The sequence below is a fragment of the Antedon bifida genome, chromosome 3, assembly GCF_963402885.1.
Source record: "Antedon bifida chromosome 3, ecAntBifi1.1, whole genome shotgun sequence".
NCBI lineage: Eukaryota > Metazoa > Echinodermata > Crinoidea > Comatulida > Antedonidae > Antedon > Antedon bifida.
The window spans coordinates 32,644,424-32,656,768 of NC_136228.1; the positions used below are offsets into that span (position 1 = coordinate 32,644,424).

At 32.7% G+C, this 12,345-nt stretch overlaps 2 protein-coding genes across 3 annotated transcripts; one reads left to right on the forward strand and one right to left on the reverse strand.

The window, feature by feature from the left end:
• Positions 1 to 311: 311 nt before the first annotated feature.
• Positions 312 to 8,879, forward strand: LOC144837681 (lipid droplet-regulating VLDL assembly factor AUP1-like). 2 transcript variants are annotated; one of them, XM_078692896.1, is made up of 11 exons: positions 312 to 382; positions 1,480 to 1,560; positions 2,337 to 2,474; positions 3,286 to 3,436; positions 4,016 to 4,200; positions 4,856 to 5,008; positions 5,175 to 5,335; positions 5,461 to 5,574; positions 5,892 to 6,019; positions 6,639 to 6,736; positions 7,457 to 8,879. In XM_078692896.1, exons 2-11 carry the CDS (start codon positions 1,511 to 1,513, stop codon positions 7,485 to 7,487), a joined length of 1,209 nt encoding a protein of 402 aa, XP_078549022.1. In that variant the 5' UTR covers positions 312 to 382; positions 1,480 to 1,510; the 3' UTR covers positions 7,488 to 8,879. The 2 variants fall into 2 exon arrangements, with proteins under 2 accessions (XP_078549022.1, XP_078549023.1); XM_078692897.1 differs by having other exon boundaries at positions 313 to 393; positions 1,487 to 1,560.
• Positions 8,880 to 8,914: 35 nt separating this feature from the next.
• On the reverse strand, positions 8,915 to 12,201 carry LOC144837682 (L-seryl-tRNA(Sec) kinase-like). The gene is made up of 6 exons (XM_078692899.1): positions 11,909 to 12,201; positions 11,290 to 11,647; positions 10,989 to 11,193; positions 10,356 to 10,434; positions 9,850 to 9,943; positions 8,915 to 9,436 (listed from the first exon to the last, which is right to left on the reverse strand). The coding sequence occupies exons 1-6, from the start codon at positions 12,104 to 12,106 to the stop codon at positions 9,252 to 9,254; spliced, it is 1,119 nt and encodes a 372-aa protein (XP_078549025.1). The 5' UTR covers positions 12,107 to 12,201; the 3' UTR covers positions 8,915 to 9,251.
• Positions 12,202 to 12,345: the final 144 nt, after the last annotated feature.

Genomic DNA, 12,345 nt, shown 5'->3' on the forward strand with positions numbered 1-12,345 from the left:
ATATAGCGTTTTCGATATTAAAAAGAAGATTGTTTTTCTAAGAAATGTTTTAATCAGTCCGAGTCTAAAAAATCTATAATAGTTTAATAGGCCTACTGATAAATGATGGGAAATAAAGCAGTGAATTAGTTCTTGCTTTTTAGCTACTCATTCGTGATTTGCTCTATTGCTGAGTTTCAAAAAGAAGAAGTGATGATAGGCCTATCATTAGCCTCCGTATAAATAACTAAGTATTGGATACTGGGTACGGTCGCCGTTTGTTTCTACTGTTTATATACACGACGACTAGAAAAACACGCTGTACTTTGTAGGCTATGCATCATGGAGATTTCTTCGACACATTGCAAAAAAATAAATAATTATAAGTAGTTAAAAATAATAGGTATATAAAAGGTTTTATTAATATTTTAAATATTTATGTCTACTAGTTTATTATTTAATAAGTTATTGAGCATTGTGATAGGCTATATCGAGGCCTAGGATAGGTTTAGTAGGCCTATTCTTAATATCTTGCTAGCCTAGGCCTGTCCTCTCCCGAACCTTCGTATGACCCTTGGAAAGTGCAGTCAGTCGGCCTACCCTACCGACCTCTTAATAATGATAATAATAGGCGTGGAGAGGCCTAACTGTTCGGTCAAACTAATCCACGACCTGCAGGGGTTTATTATAAAGAGTGATCAAGTAGGCCTACATGATGTTACTAACAATACATTCTCGAGTCTAAACTAGACTAGTAGTAGTAAATTTAAATTGTTATATTTTTTATAATTATTTACAATATATTTTTCTTTCCAGAAACAAGTTTTAAAAAAATCAGTTAAATTATTCTTAAACTTTTCATTAAAAAACGCATCAATCTTCAATTTCTTTGCCACAAAACTCCTTTTCACAGATGGCAGTCTTCAGCAATAAAAATAAACATTTAAAACATGTATAAAATGTACAATTAAATTTCACAATAGCAACATTAAATATAATGTTAGCATGTACTTTTGATAACATAAAACCCTGCCGGGCCCTACCGGATGATACAGAGGCCCTACCGCGTAGATTAGTATAAGTAAGGCAGTACTACTAATACTACTAGACTGGTTTCTTAGGTTTAGTGATTGTTCGCTAAATAAATAAGATGTTTAATAATAATTGAAAAAAAAAGAAGATGAAGTAATGGCCTTATCAAAGGCACAGTGTCCCTTGTCGTCGCACATACCTCCCAATGGTTTAATTTAACTGAACATGCGCCATGAAGCTGACTTCTGATGTAGTGAATTCAACACAAAATTACCTAGCCTAGGCCTACCTTACCATTATCCACAATAAAACTTCATGAGAGTAATCGTAGCACTTAGACTTTCTGGCTAACCTACAGTAACATATAAATAAGGCTTTTAAGTGCTCACATATTGCTCACTATTCCTCAACTCCTGCAAACAACAAAACTAGTTTATTATTTGTATGTAATAATTTTTCTAATTCTAGTGTAAAGTTGTGTGTTGTACAAGGATCTGAAATGACATCAAACAGTGCAGATGATATCAGGAATCTGTTCAGTAGGAGCAGGTAAGTTTCAAGCAGCAATTTATTTATAATTCATTGATCTGTCAATTATTTTCTTTATTAATATTATTGTGATTATTATTAAAGTTGGAAGAATGGTGTAGAATGATGGGATGGGAAAATAGGAAGTAATGTCACCATTTTTGATGATTCTAAAAATGAATCGCTTTTAAAAAATCATATTGTTTATTTATTTATTTTATTTCAACAATATTTTACGAGGGTGGTCCATCCAGCCGAAGCTGATCATTAGGGACCCTCACAAAAATACAATAAACATGCAATAATTAAACTAATTGTGCTCTATATAAAAAGAGTGGGTCAGTCATATGCTCTCCTTTTGCATTGCATTAGATATACATAGTGCACTGTATGCATAGTGACCGGTCACCTATTAAAAAAAACAAAAATGTGGGATGATGACCACAGTTGTGTTAATTAAATCATCCTGGTTTAATTATTAACAAACATACAATAACATTTACAAAACAAAAGAACTAATATTAATATATCAATAAGAATTAATATATCAATAGATGCACTGATTATGTTTAAATAACATGGTATATACTGACTCAAAATCATGGCTTGCCTCTCGTTAATTGGAGTCGGTTTCATTCTAAGTTAATTTCATATAGAGCATCTTGTGTATATGTTTGTCTTGTGAATACCGTTGCCACCTTTAAGAAGGATAATGAATGAATTCGCTTATGGTTATCCTTAGCAATTTGCCTAAATAAATAAAAATAAATACATATTTTAATACATTTTTTGTATAGGTTTCCAAGTGGATTAGTAGCATACCTATTGGTTCCATACTTTCCAGTTGGTCTTTTTCTGGTCACCCTCAGAATATTCATTGGATTGCATACATTCCTCATCTCTTGTATTCTTCCAAAGTCTTCTCCAATAAGAGCGTAAGTATTTAACAATAATAATAGTTATTCGGTAAAGGTCAGATCAGACAGCGTCATACATGAGGCCCGACGAGTCACCTCGTTGGGAGAAGAAAATAAGACATGTTTAATGTTCTCCCAATGACCTAAAAACTACGCCCGACGCTATCTCAAGACGACTCGTCGTGATTCAACTCGGACAGCACCGACGAGTCAAGACGTTTTGTCGTATGACGCTGTCTGTCTTTAGTCAATAAAAAGTACATAGTTTACCAGGAGCAAATACTGATTAGAAATGTTACAACAAGTTACTCTCAGAACTGATTTAGTAACAATTAAATACTTAAATAACTAATTATGTAAAAATTGAAATTGTTAAATTTATTATTATTGTTATTATTATTACTTGTATAGCGCACATTTATACAACATTTAATTATAATCAGCGGCGCTTCACATCAATCGGTATCATAACATTGTTTGAAATATAGTGTCTTTAAATGTCTAAGTGTTTAATGTGACTTGGTAATCTGTTCCAAATGTTGGGTCCTGCTACGGCAAACGAACAGCAAATGTCTTTCGTTTAGTTCGTGGGATTGCCAGGTTAACATTGCTGGTGCTTGAACGTGTACTGCGAGAAACATTCCGCACAGTAAGAATATCTCTCAGGTTACTTGGAGCGGAACCTTTAAGCGAATGCCATACAAGACACGCTATTTTGTTTAAATTATTTTATTATTAAAGACTAAAATACTATTTAAGTAAAGATCAAAATGAAATTCATTAACAAACACTCACAGTAGATTTGTATTTGATGTATATTTTGTCTTAGGTTTGTCTTGCGTGTCTTCTCTCTTGTTCTTGGCTTGTGCGTTACTCAAGAGGGCATTGAAAATTGTGATCCAAATTCAAAAGTTATTGTGGCCAATCACGTTTCAACGTTAGATCATGCCGCTATTGACCTTATCTTGCCATCTGTAATCGTAAGTGATCGTATCACACTTTTTTGTCAAATTAGTTTGATAGTGTAGACAAAGCTTTACGGTACATGATGATAGCAGAATTGATTTTGTTAATTCAATATTTTCAAGGTGAGGTGGAATTACTGACCAGTACGAAGTGAGACAGATTTTTACTCTTCACAAGGAAGTCTCAGAACATCCCATATTGAGGGGAGACACTCCTATTAAGGGGACAATTTCCTGTGATACAAATAAGTGGCAATATACGTTTTAACACTACAGCCAACCCCTTTTCAGAGGCGTCCCCTTTATAGGGGTTCTACTGTGCCTATCTGACTGCTACAGGGAGATGTAAAATAAATGTATTTATTTGACATAATGATAATAGTTCATTCTTATATATCGCATATAAACAAGCTCTCAATGCGCTGCACATTATTACCCAGCCATTTTTTTGGCTCATACTCCCATAATAATGTAGCTAGTAATCAGAACAAAGTTGTGTCTTGATATAACCGGTACCCATTTTATACACCTGGGTAGGGAGAGGCAAATGTAAGTAAAGTGCCTATTTACATGTTTCTTGTTTTACTGTTTTAGCCAAGTGTATGGAATCTCCCCTCCGTTTTAACATGGCTTCTTGGATTCAAGGAGATGGGAGCAAAACAAGGTAGAGACATTCTAATTCAAAATGTAAAACAACATTGTCTAACAAAGAAACTGCCAATCCTCAGCTTTCCAGAGGGCGCTGTTACTAATGGAACACATGGTTTACTTAAATATAGGTAGGTAAACTATTTATTTATTCTTATAATATTTTTTTTTTTTTAATTAAATACCGTAAAACCTCGAAAAGAAGCCCATGGGCTTAAACCTCGAAAAGAAGTCCATCTCGAAAAGATGTTTGCAAAAAAAAACAGTTTGCAAAAGTACTCTCGAAAAGAAGCCCATCTCGAAATGAAGCCCCCTGGGCTTCTTTCCAAGATAGTATGGGCTTCATTTCGAGATAGACTACTCATACTGTATTGAGATGATGACGAAATTATTGTATTTGACGGTGAATCACAGGACTGTTTTTTTGCTTTTTATATTGTTTTTTAATTGGTATATTAAACATAATTTCATGGTTGAAAAAATGTCTCAAAAGTCACATTATTGTAGTAGAAATTCACAAAATTTACAGCATTCATTTCGAAAAGAAGCCTCCCTCTACAGTTTGCAAAAGTACTCTCGAAAAGAAGCCCATCTCGAAAAGAAGCCCATCTCGAAAAGAAGCCCATCCAAGAGCACTAAAAAAAGAAGAAGCCCATGGGCTTCTTTTCAAGGTTTTACGGTATTGGTAGTTATCTAAACTGGTAAAACCAGGTGTTTTATTTAATTCAATACCAACACTGTACTGCATTTTAAATGGTCAATCCTTTTTTCTTTTATATACTGTAGCTCATGGTCATTTTCACTTGACCAACCAGTCCAGCCAGTGCTAGTTACCGCTACCCGTCCATTATTTCCAGTCAGCTTAGAAGTGTTGGGTAGTCGATGGTGGCAGGATATCTGTTGGTTTTTCTTTGTTCCTGTAACAGTTATTCATTTAAAGTAAGAGCATTTTTTACAAATACATAGGTATGCGCCCTGTAGTATGGGCATATTCTGTGATATAGTGTCACCTGTATGTGACTTCTGTATCATAGGCAAATTCTGTGATACAGTGTCAATCTGGTGCCTTCTTGCTGATTATCAAATAATTTGAATGTCTTTGCAGATTTTTACCAGTTATTCATAAAGAGGAATCTGATAGCGTTGATGAATTTGCCCATAAGGTACAGACAATAATGGCAGAAAGATTAAAGATTCTGGCAACCAATCATACAAGTGCTGATAAAGTATCGTATGCAAAAAGAATGTTGTTTCAACATCCATCAGGTTAGCATTGAGAAATGTGAACAAGACAATATTAATGTCAACAATTATTTTATATTGAAACCCAAAACAACTTATTAACATTACTGTATTAATAATTATTCTGATTTTCTTCTTGAATCATTCAGGAGCAAGACTAACAGAAAACAAAATTGAAGCCACTTCACGTCAACATAAAATGGCTAAGCAAGTTAAAGAAGTTTTAGTTGATGTTCCCATTCAAGTTATATTACAGGATATAGGTATAGACTTGGACCGGCCCCGCTAGGCTAGGCTGGGCCTGTATATTTTTTATTTAGTTTAAAGATATATTTTCCCTTAAAATCATGAAAAATAAAGATTTATAAAATCAGATTTCACTTATAAAAAGACAAAATCAACAGTTAAATTAAAATGGCATATTCAACAACAAAAATTGTAAATATTATTTTTTTGAATTTTTTTTGTAAATGTATCTAAACAACCGGCCAGATGTTATATATCAGCAAACAATGTTGGTGATACAAAAGTCGAACGATAAACATTTAAATAATATTTTTGTGATTTTTTGACATTTCAGCTCGAACAGATAGCATTGATACAACAATTTCTAATATACTAGAAAAAAGAGTTACATATACACCCGAGTCTTCGTCAACTCCTTTGTCATCTCAAAAAGATTCTAAACCACCGATAGTACCACCTGGGGTAAGCCTGATAAAACGTTTTTAAATTTTAAAATATTTTATTTTATTTCCGAACATCCTCTGTGAGGGTTGAGAATTTGTAACACATGCTGTCATTGAAAATCCTCTAAAGCCAGTTTTCCACTAGGCAAATTTGTTCGCGCGAATCCAACGTTTCGCATTGGAAAAAATTGTGCTACCCATTCCACTACAAGAGCGAATAGCTGCGATTTTCATGTTCATCGCGTTTCTGCTGACCTTTATGATTCGCAATAGTTTCATTTCATGAGTTCTGATTGGTTGCGCAATTTTTCGCTTCACAAAAAGTAGAAACAATTTGCACTACCAATTTCACTGAAGCGAAAAATTCAAGAAACTAGACTTCGTCACAGAGGGTGATTTGGAAGATGAGAACATGAATATGCATGCGTATAAGCTGACCCTTTTAGATTCATGCGAACCAATTTGCCTAGTGAAATATATGCTTAAAGTGGGGTATATAAATGGGTTTGAATGAGAGTAACCTATGATAGACTATAATCTCACAAGAGTTTTCACATTCTAATTGACTTAAAACAGACATTTTGCTGGTTTGGCTGAGAATTTATTTTCTTGAAATTGAAATTTTGGTTTAATTTCAGTCTGCGAAGTATGCTGCAGCTACATTTAGTAGAAACTCGCATGAAAGAATGCAGTCTTTTGAAGAAAGAAAATCTGCATTACTTGACAATGCCAGAAGGTATGTAATTAATATTTACTTAAAGATGTATTGTCCCTTTGTCAAATTCCAAAAAAATAAAAATAAAAAGATTTCGAAAAAAAGTGGGTCATTTTGAAGTATCATAATAGTTATTAACTTTCACCAAAAATTAGTTGGAAAAAAAATCATTTAACTGAAATACAGACGTTTTTTGGTTCAAAAAATAACTTTGACTTCCAGTCAAAGTTTTCGATCAAAACATATCTTATAATGCAATGCGCTTATTTGGCTACTCTGTATGCATAATCATAAAACTTCCTCGCGATCTGTGTGAAAACACCTTCTCAACCGTGACGAGTTGTAAACAATCCTAATTAGCATCATGCATAATGCGTACTCATGGTTTAAAATCTTTGTTTACTTTTAATCGCAACTATTTTCCAGACGAAATGTAATCAAATTAATTTAGCTGTTAATTACGTAAAATTGTTGTTTTTGGCTCGAATTTTCGACTTAAAGTGAATAACTTTAATCTTACTTTGATATGGCCAATTTAAATTTAGTATATTTTGACTTTAATTTTTTTGTGTTTCAAGGGACAATACATCTTTAATATTTGTTTTTTTTAAGATATATTTGTTTGTTAAAATGGGCATTATATATCATTACTGAAAACTTTTAAATTCCAATTTACAGTCCCTGGCATATTCTAATGTGTAAAATATAATAATAAGTAAATAATTATTTTTCTTTTTCCAGACGGTATAAAGAGAAACATGGAATAATGTAAAAGACAATGCCGAGTGTCAAAGGTCAATGCAAGTTACATAAATAAGCTATGTGGTGCATTTATTGAATTTAAGTCCTTTCAGTTGAATGAAACAAATGTTGTCTAATAGACAGAGCATGAGGTTTTATAATGAAGAACTGATAAAATTATTAAGTCTGAAAATATTCAGTTGAAATATCCGGTTTGATTAGAGTAGTAACTGTAGCTTGGTGCTAATTTCTCAACCACAAATGTTTGGGTTCAATTCCATGTTCATCCCAATACAATGTTTCTACTAAGGCCTTGTAAGGATGCATGATATCTATAATCTATTTGAGGGAACAATTACACATGATATAGCAACGCGTAAAGCTCTGTCTACACTATCAAACTAGTTTGACAAAAACAGTGTGATGTACCCAAATATAGTAGTGATATTCCCAAATATAGTAGTGATATGACATCATCATGTCCATATATGGGCACATCACATTTTTTTGTCACATAAAGTTTAATAGACTTCATCATCACAGTAGTTTTAGATTCTTGTTTTCTAAGCCTACCTTCAACTATCTCCTTTTATCTGCATATTCCCCTGTCAAGACTCACAACTGAAACACTTTGGTTGCTGTAACCGTTGCTATGGGCTTCAGTACTTCTAAAAGTACAGGGTTTAAAAAGGCTTTTTACCTTTGAAAATACTTTATAATTTCTATGCATCTGCCTCATTACTTTATGAACTTCCATTTAAAAAAAAAACATTAATTTTCTTTATGTTCTTCGAACAATTTTTAAAAGTTTATTGTAAACGATAAACCAACACATATTTTTATTTTTCATGCGTGTTCATGAATCAAGGAATAAGAAATGCGTTGATTGGGCTGATTTTATTTGTAATCTTTTTCAGAATCATTTAAACACTCTACAAAAAATGTGTGTAGTTTGCTATGTGATGAAATACATTGTCTCCACAATAAAAAGTTAGAGCCTTAAGTCATTGAAAAAAAAGAAAGCTAAATCCTTAAGTCATTGAAATAAAAGGCAAGCGCGAGCCTTAAGTCATTGAAATAAAAGGCAAGCGTGAGCCTTAAGTCATTGAAATAAAGGGCAAGTGAGAGCCTTAAGTCATTGAAATAAAAGGCAAGTGTGCTCCTTAAGTCATTGAAATAAAAGGCAAGTGTGCTCCTTAAGTCATTGAAATAAAAGGCAAGTGTGCTCCTTAAGTCATTGAAGTAAAGGGCAAGTGTGCTCCTTAAGTTATTGAAATAAAGGGCAAGTGTGCTCCTTAAGTCATTGAAATAAAGGGCAAGTGTGCTCCTTAAGTCATTGAAATAAAGGGCAAGTGTGCTCCTTAAGTCATTGAAATAAAAGGTCAGTATTGCAATTGTACACACTAGTCGATCCATCAATATTTTGTTTTCAAATAATAAATTTATTATAAAAGTGACAATGTTATTATTATTGATCATTTGTTGTAAATCCTAGTATTAATGAATAATATATCAAGGCGACTTGGTGACGTGGCAGTGTGGGGCGCACAACCGAGCGTGCAATTTATAATGCGCATGCGGATACAAGACAACTTCAGCGATTTGCTGTTGCCTGGAGGGAGGCAATGCGGGGTTGTTTCTGACTTGTGCGTCTCCACTAACCTGTGTCGCTATTTCGAAAGCTCCTTATTCTTATGGTGGTTGAAAACAAGCACTCTGGATCATAATAAAAATAATAGCCAGACGAAAATTTGAGAACAGCCGATATTGAACAATTATTTAAAAAACTATTCATTTAAACTTTCATATGTTCATCAAGATGTTGATTAAAAATTGCACGCAACTCCTTTTCGATATCCCCGCCATCATTTGATAATTGGGGTGTTACTGTGCCTTCTCGTAATGATTCCAAAATCTCTTGTCTGGCCTGGTTTAGTTTCAACGATTGTACTTTCATCTCTGATTTAGGCATTCCCTGTTCTATAAAGCAAAGTTACATTATGTTTATTATTTCTTGAAGGGTATAAAGACTTAAGGGAGATTTTTTGTGTGAAAAACATGGATATAACTTGTTATGGAATATTTTCAAACGCTCCTTTGCAAAGTGATGATATAACAATTTATTTTATCTTGTATAAAAATACATAGATACAAATGCAAAAATATAGAAATTGAAATATATTTGTTTTAAATAATTATAATTAAAATAAAAATTATCAATTTTTGGAATCCATTGTCAAAATTGTCATTAATGTAAACATTTATCAAATCAATATTTTAAATAATGAGAATGTTTCTAGATTTCTGACATTTTAACATCTAATTTATAATCCTATGATTACTGAGTGAAGCATTTTGAACCAATCTATAGATAATCCTAACCTAATCCTAACCTTTATTCATCTTCATCTTCTCACTAATCAACCGTCTTAGAGTTTGATCTCCTTGGTGGATTATGCTCTTTAAACAACCGAGTCTGCTTTCCTCCTGAAATTGCAAAAATTAAATCCAAGAATTTGAATATCTAAATGTCTTCAGTCTTTTCAATTTACATTTTAATACATATTGTTTTGAATGTTGTAATAAAGAAACTCATTTCAATAAGTTGAGTTCCTTTCGTTCCGATATGAAAAATAATGAATTTGGACGAAAACTAAAAAAAAAATTACAAGCATTAACAGTAATATGTATGTATTTAATGTATGTAATGTAATTTGCCATTAGAAAAAATCCTGATACTGACAGGACTTGAACCAGGACCCTTAGATTGGTAGCCAAGCATCATAACCACCAAGCCACAACTCCACTCATTTTAAATAATCATATTTAATTTAAATCTGATGAAACTTTTCCACAAGATTGAAAGATAATGATCTTATAATATAATTTTCAAACACACTTTTTGTAGATGGTCTTCGACTTCAACTGGTGGTACTGGATGAGAGAATGCTTTCTGTACCAATGCAAAAACAGCAAGCCTGTAACAAAATAATTGAACAAAGAAAACTAAATAAAGACATACACACATACTTAATACTAATTTTCTATGTAAATGTTTTATTGCAGAAGGTTGTTCACATGGCTGAGATTATTATCTGTAGGGTTAAGTTCAAGTCATGGTAATGGTAACACTAAACTGACGGATAGTCTCACCTACGCTGTGTTCGGACTTTAAACTCAATTACACATGTAACCTAAATTACTCTTGGGACTAAAAAAAATGTACACAGCAACGTCATATTTCATGCATCTTTTTACACTAGTAAGGTCAAATTGCTCCTTATCTTATGGTTAATCAGCTTGCGGTTTAAGGTGTAATTGAAAAATCCACCTCATGCGTTTGGTTTTTGAAACAGCTGGTTTATAATCAAGATTTACACGGCACGCGACCATTACATGTGTAAATTGTAAAGTCCGAATGGGCTCCTGGGTGCGAGAGTACACTAGCACACCCATTTAATATATACTTGCTAAGTATGCAAAGTATAGACGGTATGCAATTCTAAAGTATTAGTAGTATTGCTGGAATTACCAAGTGTCTTCAGTCAGTTCTTTACTGCCATCAATTTGAATTGACATAATTTCCCAGGAATCTTTGCTGTTGCCATCTGGTGCTTCAAATTTAGTTGCCATGTCAATGATTGTGTCATCTGCAACTCTTTTTCTTCGTGAGCGATTCCTGATGAGAGCAACTTCTAGTGGACAATTAATTTGAATCTGACAAAAAGAAATACTATCTGAAACCAAAAAAGAAGAGGTAAAGTGTTGAGAAAATTATTTGTCTTACTTTAAAATTACAACTCAAAAGTTAACATTGTATGTACTATACTTACATTTTCTACAAATTTGGAAATATTGATATCTCATACTTTTGTAATAAAAATTATCATCTAAAATAAAGATAAAATTGGTATTATTTAGAACATCTTTATCCAAAAATGTCCACATCTCATAATTTTCACTGTCACTACAACTACATTCATTCGTTTTGAGACATTTTTGTAAGCTTGATTTGAACTGCTCCTGGACTTTCATTTGTACATATTTATAAATATCGTCCGTTCCATCATCTTGTTTTGGTTGTTCAGTCAAAAATGGCGCACCATCTTTAACAATCTTAGATATAATCTCGTCAACTGTTTTTAATATACGCAAGCGATATTCTTTCCAAATCCCATGACGCTTTGATTCCTGTAAATAGATAATAGAACTTTTTTTTTAAATACTGATTAAATAATATTAATATAATGTACATCTTGAGAGTTTATTGTTAACATGCATACAGGTTGTTTGAACTGCTCAACATCTCATCTGAAGGACCCTGCAATATTACGAATTATGAACAATGCTCCGCATCTTCCGAACCGTAAAGCAGTAACTGTATCATTTATATTATGCATTAATATCATTCACATCTTTTACTAATAAATTAGTAAAACTCTAGGCCCTTACATCGTTTGGATTTGACACCTGATACTCTACATCAAGACCATCGTTCGGGATAATATCATCAAAACAAACTAACGTAGTGGCTACTTTTCTGAGCTCAGCCTCAGTGGTTTTTAATTTTTCTAATAAATCTATTGCGAACGTTGATTTTCCTACTGCTGGAATGCCACATAAAATAATTATTAAACACTTTCGTGTCATATTAGCCTTTATTTACTGAAATTATTTCACAGTAAACATTTAAAACATATTCTTGGTCCAGATTTTGTTAATCGAGAGAAATTAACATGCTCCAACGAAAATACCCCGGAAGTAATATTTTTCACCTCGATCTCGTTTTGATAAATTTAAATAGCATAGAGGGCGTTAGATAATTTTGGTCTTTTGGAACATTCCATTTTTATTTTATGTAATAAGAAAATATGCTTATTTTAAAATAT